Below are 9387 nucleotides of genomic sequence, written 5' to 3' on the forward strand. Positions count from 1 at the left end.
ATATTTAAATTATAGTTAGCTATATTTATTTTATATTTTTTAGCTATATTAGTGTGTTAGAGATTAGTATTAGCTATACTTAGTTATAGGCTATAATTATTTACATGTGATAGTTAAATATTATTATTATGTATCTATTACCTGTCTAATACTAATTTGCTAAGCATTATGCTACAACTATGTAACAGCGCAGGCAAGACAATAGGTCTAAATGCCGTAGGAATCTACTTAAAGGCATATAGAAGTGCGTGGGGACTTAGAACCTAGGAATGCTATTAACACCTATAGGCCTTATATAGAGGATATTAGAAAACTACTAAGCTAGCTAAAAAAAAAGGTGCAACTGAATACTTAAAAAAATATAAGTAACTATAAAAGATAGAGTTAAGTTATAGTTAAAGCTAATATAAAAACCTATTAAATAAGTTTTAAGCAACCTAAGATATAATAATTTATAAAAATTATTATAAACTATTCTTTAACCTAAATAACCTACTATAAAGATAGAATAGTAGGTAGCATAGATAGCACTAAAAGCAAGCTTTTAAAGAAAGATATAAGTATATTATAAAAAAGACAAATTGCTGCTAAGCCTTGCTTGTTAAGATTTATGCTTATATACAAAGCACAGGTCATGTGACCTCTAAACAGGCTAGGGGAGGCTATACTATCCTGCTCTAGGACATCCTGCCTTACACCTACCTTAATGTGCAAACTATTGCTCTAAGCAAGCTTTGCTTTTACAGATTATTTATAAACTGTTGTAGTATTTTATAAATTATTTTTTAAAGTAACTTTTAAAGTTTTAAATGTATAAAGTAATAGCTTTACATAATAAAGTCTTATTATAAAAATCTTTATACAAGGTAATGTACTAGTTCTTTTCTTATATATAGTTATTATAAGAGTAGTTTAATAACTAATATTCTTTTTTATAGTAGACAAAGCACTTCTTTATCTGTGTATAGTTATCTCTAGATTATAGCATAAACCTAAATAAAGATCTTTTATGTTGTTCTTTTCTGCGCAAAGGGAAGCTTCTTTTTTATTATACAAAGTTATATTAGTAGTCTATGTAGTATGCATTAGGCAGTTTCTAAAGGTATTAGTTTACCCTTTAGTTTATAGTAACTTAAAATAATGCTTATAAGTTACTAAATAAAGCTTTATATAAAGGCTTAATAGTAAACATAGCATGTTCTAGTTCTAGTTATCCTTAACAGGCTTATACAACAGTAGTGTGCAATAGTAGTGTATAGTAAAACATCTCTTTAGAATTTTATTCTTAGTACTTTTTATATAAGTGTAAGCTTATTAATTATTATTTTAAAAACTTTATATAAACTTTTATTAAAGTTTTTTTATTAGCATTATATAAAAGTTATTATTATCTAGTCTATCTAGTACTAGCTATAGTTTACATTAGTGTTAAAGTAACTACTTAAGGTGTTATATAAATGCTTCTAGTTATATCTAAGGCCTATGTTATGCATATAGTACATATTTACATAACTTTTTAAAATATCTAGAAAGATGTCTATATACTAAGTTTCTTAGATATTTAGCTATTAGCATAGATTAATAAAAAATTTTATTTTATTTATAAAGATGTTATATAGTTAACTTATATAGTTATTATTTTTTTATGCTTTTTAAAATTATATAATTTTATTTACTAAAAGTTTTTCTTTAGTAGTTTCTTTTTAAGGTAGAAGTTTATATAGGTTGTAATGTAGTATAAATTATATAGGTAGTATTAGTAGTGTATACACTACTGCAGGCAGTAGTGTGTATAATTAAGGGTGTAGAGCAGGCGTTAGGTAGGGTGGCATGTATTATTTGTACAGTAATTAGTGTAGTGCTAGCTTAGGTGTAGAAGTAGGTAATGCTAGTATGTTTAGTGTTATTAGCAGCATTATGTTTAGTCTACTTCTATGTAAAGCCTTATATAGTAATAAAAGTTATGTATAAAGCTTTTCTAGTGTAATTACTTTTTTTATGCTATATTATATAGCTTCTAGGCTTAAGTACTTTTATTACCTAGCTATAGTGTAATTTTTTTATTCTTTAGCACTTATATAAGCTTCTTTTTAAACACATAGCTAAGTGCTAAAAAGTCTTATAATATCTATTTTTTAAAATCCTTTATATATAAACTTAGAAAAGTAGCGCTCTTTTAAGTTATTATATGTAAATTAGTAATTATGTAACTTATGTATAATTAAGTTTATAGGCTTACTAAAGCTTTTAATATGTTAATCTTATTATTTTAGTACTCTAGGCTAGTCTTATTTTATAGTGTTACCTCTAATATCTCTATATTCTTTATAAGTTATTTATATAATAAAAATTATTCTTTGTTTTTTCTATTATTACGCAGAGTTGTTAGTTGCTAGTAGGATTCTATTATAATAGTATAGTTAATTGCTTTTCTAGTAAATTACGCAGGTACTGCTGTTGTCTAGCTGCTAGGTTGTGCAGCTTTAATAGCTTTAGTGTGCGTCTTGCACTATCTCCTCCTTACTTTATACAGTAGCAGAGCTTACTGTACAATGCAAAGGATTAATCTGCTATCCCTAAGAATAGGTAACAAAACAAAGTACCTTATAAAGTGTAGGTACTCTGTTATTACTCTTGCTAATTTACAGTTAATTAAATTAACTACTAATTAGTGTTAAATAAGCCCTTTTTGCTAGCTACTTATAGTATAAGCACTTAAGTAGCAAGAGTAAAAGTGGTGTACAGTGTGCACAGCATACAAGGTAGGTAAGGTAAGGGCAACATGTTTCTAGTTCTATTGCTCTTTCCTCTGTACAGAGGAAAAGGGGGATATCTAGATGTTTGCGCACAGAGGTTCGCGCACGAGCATTATGTGACATAGATACGTGATCCTGCTCGTGCGCAATCGCTTGTATCCAGGCCGCGACGCTGCTGCTGCGTACAGACAATAGAGAATATTAAAGCTAAGTATAGCATCTAGAATAATAACATGTATAACTTTAGTAAGATAGGCTTTATTATAGGCTAAATATCTATTAACTATACTTACACTTAAAACTTTACTTTAAGCTCTAAATAATGCTTTATAAATGTACTAGGCTAGTTTATGCTAACATAGCCTAGATTACGCCTAGCGCGCAAAGAATTAGCTATATTAGCTATAAATACTATTTAAAAGGAAAATTCTTACGCATATAGCTTAACTATAGTCTTAATAATTACCTACTCTTTCTTATTACCTAGCCTCTGTAAGTTAGCTGTAGAATTAGCTTATAAAGGTTGTCTAGTGCTATAGTTATTTATTATCTTTTAAAAAACTTTATTCCTAGCTGCAGCATGTTTCTTTAAAAGTTTTATGTTTTATTTAAAAGCTTAGAGCATAAGCTATATTTAATGTTCTTTTAGCGCGTCTAAGTAGTGTTGTTAAGAATGCATTAGTGTAAAAAAAGTAGTTTAGTAGGGTTTTAGTAAAAGTAAGCAACTTAGGTGTGTAAACAACTCGCCTGTAAAGTACGTTAGTAGGCTATTTTTTATTTTAGTAATAACATCTCTCCCCTTAATGCTCTTAATCTTGTATAGGCTAGTCTAGCCTTTCTTCTCTCTCTATGCTATAATCTTTAAGCTAAGAGAGAGGTTAAGAACTTTATGTGTTATAAGGCTGTTATAAGTATTAATTATATAATTAATGTTTACTTTTATATAGTTTTTTTAAAGTATTTTTATTACTTTTTACATAGCGCTTGCTTATGTGATAATATTTAGCAATAGTAAAAAGTTTAAGTTAATTTTTAGGTATGCTTTAAAGACTAGCAGCGTGGGTACTAGACTATGCAGGCTAGCTGTGTTGTTTAGAGCCTTAACTGCTATCTATAGGATAGCCTTATTATCTATATAGTTACCTAGCTTAGTCTTTAAGATGTTAAACACTTATTAGAGAGGTGTGTGCGCGCGCTTAACTTTTCTAACTACCTAATATGCTTTTATAGGCATCTGCTTATGTTAGATTAAAGCACTGTTTCTAGGCTTCCTAAGATGAATGATGGGTTTTAGATATGATGTATAGGATGATGATTAATTGTATTGATTTATTAATGTTTCTTTTTCTTTTTGTCTGCTCTGCTCGTGTTGCTCGGCTTTGTTTTTCCAGTCCGAGTCCCTCGCGCACTAGCCCTATGCGCGACTAGCTGCAACATGCTGCAATTTGCAACAACATACTGTTCGAGCTTATTGCTCGTACTATGTAGCAGCTTTCGTCCAGCGTTCCTCCTGTCTTAACAGTAGGTGTGCATATCTAACAGCTTACATGTAGCTTTTATAATTTTTATATAAGCTTAAAAATTCTCTAACGTAAAGTTTATACTAGAGTTATGCATAATGTAGTCTAAGGGTCTCTAATAGGTGTTAATCTAGCATTAGCATAGTGCATCCTAGGTATCTTATGCAGACATAGATTTTAGGAATGTAGCAGCCTAAAATAATATATCTATATTAATAACATGTAACGTACTTTACAGGCAAGTTGCTTACACACCTAAGTTGCTTACTTTTACTTAGAGCCTACTAAACTACTCTTCTTACACTAATGTATTCTCTACAACACTACTTAAACGTGCTAAAAAAATGTTAGATATAGCTTACGCTCTAAGCTTTTAAATAAGATATAAAACTCTTAAAATAATGTGCTACAGCTATATGCAGAGTCTAATAAAAGAAAATAAATAACTATAGTGCTAGATAACCTTTACAAGCTAATTCTACAGCTAAATTATAAAGGCTAAGTAATAAAAAGAAGTAAGTAATTATTAAGACTATACTTAAGCTATATGCGTAAAGAATTTCTTTTTAAATAGCATTTATAGCTAATCTAGCTAATTCTTTAGGTGTTAAGCGTAATCTAGGCTATGTTTATATAAACTAGCCTAGTATGTTTATATAAACTAGCCTAGTATGTTTATATAAACTAGCCTAGTATGTTTATAAAGCGTAATTTAGAGCTTAAAGTAATATTTAAGCATAAGTATAACTATAAAAGAGCTTTTTATAAGAGTTCTAAAGTAATTTAGAGTAGGTTTAGCCTTATAGAGAACATTAAAGCTAAGTATAGCATCTAGAATAATAACACGTACAACTTTAGTAAGACAGGCTTTATAATTAGCTAAATATTTCTTAACTATACTAATGCTTAAAACTTTACTTTAAGCTTTAAATAACACTTTATAAACATACTAGGCTAGTTTATGTAAATATAGCCTAGATTACACTTAATGTGCAAAGAATTAGCTATATTAGCTATAAATGCTATTTAAGGGGAAATTCCTTACGCATATAGCTTAAGTATAGTTTTAATAATTACCTACTTCTTTTTATTACCTAGCTTTTATAATTTAGCTGTAGAATTAGCTTATTAAGGTTATATAGTGCTATAGTTATTTATTATCTTTTATAAGACTTTACACATAGCTGTAGCATATTTCTTTAAGAGTTTTATGTCTTGTTTAAAAGCTTAGAGCGTAAGTTATATCTAACATTCTTTTAGCACGCTTAAGTAGTGTTGTAGAGAATGCATTAGTATAGGAAAAGTAGTTTAGTAGGGTCTTAGTAAAAGTAAGTAACTTAGGTGTGTAAGCAACTTGCCTGTAAAGTACGTTAAATAACTTTTATAAGCTAATTTTATAGCTAACTTATAAAAGCTAAATAAGAATAAAAAGTAAGTAATTATTAAGTATATACTTAAGCTATATATATAAGAATTTATTCTTTTAGCTAGTAACTATAGCTAATAAGCTAATTCTTTGCGCGCTAAGCATAATTTAGGCTATATTAGAATAAACTAGCTTAGTATGTGTCTTATACAGCTATCTATCTATATATATTCTTCTGCTGTGCTAGCTAGAAAGTTAACCTTTTTGTAACCGCAACAGTTATAAGCCTAGTTTATAGCAGAATGTAGATAGTTAGCGTATAAAAATTTTTACACCCCTGCTTTACTAATAGAATTACATGATTTCTAAGCACTGTGTGTTTAATTTCTATGCTTAGTAAAAAGCATTTAGGCAGTGCGTTAATTACAGAGGCTACCTTACTAGATCTGTCTCTAAGTTCTATTACTTAGGCTACAAGAGTGTGTTAAAGTTGTTTCACCTCTCTTGTTCTACTGTTTAAGCTAGGGGGTGTGTCGCATACAGCTATCCATCTATATATATCCTTCTGCTGTGCTAGCTAGAAGGTTAACCTTTTAGCAAACGCAATAGTATGTTTCTAAAGTGTTATTTAAAGCTTAAATTAAAGTTTAAGTATTTAGTTGTACCTTCCCTGTAGCTAGCTTTGTAGTTTTCTAATATCCTTTTGTACGAAGCCTATAGGCGTTAATGGTATTCCCAGGTCATTGAGTCCCCACGCACTCCCATATGCCTCTAAGTAGATTCCTACTGCATTCGGACCCATTGTCTTGCCTGCGCCGTTACATTATATCAGAAAACTACCGAGCTAGCTACAGGGAGGTACAACTAAATACTTGGGGGAATAGGGGTACAGCAGGGGGCAGGGCAGGGTCGGGACCAGGTCGGGGTCGGGGCCGATACGAGGACCTTCCGGAGGTTCCGAGATGGAACGATTCCTAAGAATCGTTACAGGACAGGCTAAGCATGTTAGTTATCTAGCTGTTATTACTTACTGTAATTATCTAGTTACTAGGGATATTATAATACTAGCTAGCCTAAAAGGGCTTAGCTGTAAGGATAATAAGTAGCAGAATTAACTACCTAGACATGTTAACATATTTAATTATTATAACCTACTTATAATTACTAGGCTAAATAGTAGCTACTTATCTAATGTAATTAAAGCTAGTAATAACCTTTAATATATAACTAGCAACCTCTATTATAAATCTTATTATATTAAAATTATAGGTATCTTTATCTAGTATTCTATACTTTAGCTGTGTTGCCTTTATAAGATTAAACTAAGCATAAAACTTAACTAGATTCTAGTAGAGAGCGCGCTAAAATGCATTTTCCTATTCTACTTTATCTAAAGCTCTTACTAGGGTGTTAACAAAGTATAATACCTAGTTCTTGCCTACTAGACTAGAAGAAGAATCCTAGCTGCAAGCTTAGAGTAAACGTCTGCTATTTAGCGCATGTTAATAATATAAGGCAGAAATCCTTACTAATTAAAGTCTAGTATCTAGTAGACAAGGGACTACTTTTTAACAGGTAATAGCTTTTATTTTTACGTTAGTAATAGCCTTTAATTAGGCTCCTGCAAGGCGCGTTTAGAGTGTTAATTAAAGCGTGTTATACAAAGCTGCAACACAATTAATAGATAAATCTAGGTGGCTTTAAAAGACAGAGGTAGTTAGAATTAATCTGCCTTCTTTGCAAGCTAATTAGAGCGCTGTGGTAGTAGAGGCATCTTAGTAGAGAGAGGCACGTTGATTGTAGTAGGGCTGCTGGATGAGTGGTGTGGCTAGGTGAGTAGTAGATTACGTTAAAGAGTAGTTGCAGCATAATGCTTAGTAAAGTAATATTAGACAGGTAATAGATATATAATAATAAATGTCACGGTCGGCATGCTCAAGCTACAAGCAAGAGGTGGTGTAACTTAACTAGATTAAACTAAGGAGCAGAGGAGCTGCTCTGCGAGTTTAAATATACATGTGCGCCCCCTGCCAAGGCGCTACTCGTAGCACTAGCGTGCTACTCGTTGCGCAAGCGAGGGAGCTGATGCCGCAGAGCATGTGACGCGGTACGCGCCGTCACAATAATATTTAACTACAGCACGCGACTAATTACAGCCTGCAACTAAGTATAGCTAATGCTAATCCCTAACACACTAATGTAGCTAGAGAGGTGGAATAGATGTAACTATTTATAATTTAAACATGTTTTATATAACACATGCTAGAGCAACCTGTGTGCAAATTAACCTAAAAGTGCACTTATATTAATTATACATTTTTGTTAAAAAAAGAATATAAGCAATATATAAAGTGTAGAGAATAAAATAGCCTGGCAGTAGCTGTTTAGAAGATTAGATAAAGTGACTCCGCTATCTAAGAGAGCTGAAGGCTCTCCTTATATACACTAAGCTTTAGAACATAATATCTCTAGATCCTAAGCTACGTCCTAGGCTCTAAGCCCTAGTCCTAGGCTCTAAGCCCCAGTCCTAGGCTCTAAGCCCTAGCCAAGGCTCTTAGTATACGCGACACACCCCCTAGGTGAGCTGCGCAGCAGCTTACCTGCGTTAAGCGTTAACTTAGCTTGTTAAAGCAGCGCTGTGTGTTTACCCTATGTTTATGCTTATTGCCCTAAGCAGCGTGATGCTTGTTTCCCTAGGCAGTGCAGGTCACGTGCGTGCTGTAATTACTATAATAGAGGTAAATAAATTTTCCTGCTTCTTAAGCTCTTATTCTTTAGATCTAACTAACATACTATGTGTAAGTTAATGCTTTTAAGCTCTAAGAATAACTTTAACCTTATTTATAATCTCTACTAACGTGCATTTGTAGCTTAATAAAGCTAAAAAAGCTGCCTACTTGCGTGCCGCTGCTCTGCGGGGCTGCGCTGCCCGCAAGCCCGCGCCCACTACCCCCTGCCGGCGCCCGCTCCCCGGCCCGGCCTCCACTCCCCGCCGGCCTCCCCCTAGTGCGCTCCGCGCGCAGTCCTGTCTAGGCTGCATAAAGAGTGCGCTTATAAAGCGCTCTAGTAAAAAGTGCTATAATTCTGCTACTAGTAGTTTACACTGCTAGCGCTGTTTCTCTAGGCACAGCTGCCTGCCCCTATAAGCCTTATAGTAGTGTGTAGGGTAATCTAGCTTTTAACTTATTTACAGTCCCCCTGTTACTATTATGTATACACAGCGCTTTATTACAGCGCTTATTACAGAGAACAAGTAGGTAAGCTTCTCTATAAAGATTATATGTTATACCTTAGAGTAGACTAACAGGCTATAGGCTATGTTTTAGCTTTAGCTAGTTCTTTAAGCTCTGCTTAAAAAAAAAGTAAAAAAAGAGAAGAAAAAAAAAAGTAAAAAAAAGAAAAAGTAAAGTAACATTTCTCTTAAGCTCCTAGCGCGTTACTAGTGCGCTAAGAAGCTTTTAGGTAAGCTTATTAATCTTCTTATAGTTTAGGCATTTTATGTTTTTACGCATCTTATGTACTAAATCCCTGCTTAAACTTTATAGCATAGGGGAGTGTCTTTGCTAGTAGATAGAACTTTTGTTTTTAAGTAGTGTAAAGATATTTTTACTATTAATAATTAACACTTTCTTTTTTTAAAAGCTTATTTATATGTCTTTAAAGTTAAAAAGCTACTTAAAGTGCTTAAATTACTATTTTAGTAAGTGCTTTATAAGTCTATTTGCTAGCATGTTGCTTATTTTAA

The 9387-nt window shown here is 32.2% G+C and overlaps 1 protein-coding gene across 1 annotated transcript; it reads left to right on the top strand.

Moving 5' to 3' along the window:
* Nucleotides 1–8293: 8293 nt before the first annotated feature.
* Nucleotides 8294–8997, top strand: BDR25DRAFT_320600 (uncharacterized protein; the record flags this gene model as incomplete). Its single annotated transcript, XM_033691916.1, has 5 exons — nt 8294–8380; nt 8513–8648; nt 8767–8799; nt 8864–8899; nt 8957–8997. 5 exons carry the CDS (start codon nt 8294–8296, stop codon nt 8995–8997), a joined length of 333 nt encoding a protein of 110 aa, XP_033539474.1.
* Between the last annotated feature and the right edge of the window lie 390 nt (nt 8998–9387).

The sequence above is a fragment of the Lindgomyces ingoldianus genome, assembly GCF_010093535.1.
Source record: "Lindgomyces ingoldianus strain ATCC 200398 unplaced genomic scaffold BDR25scaffold_80, whole genome shotgun sequence".
In the NCBI taxonomy this organism is placed as follows: domain Eukaryota; kingdom Fungi; phylum Ascomycota; class Dothideomycetes; order Pleosporales; family Lindgomycetaceae; genus Lindgomyces; species Lindgomyces ingoldianus.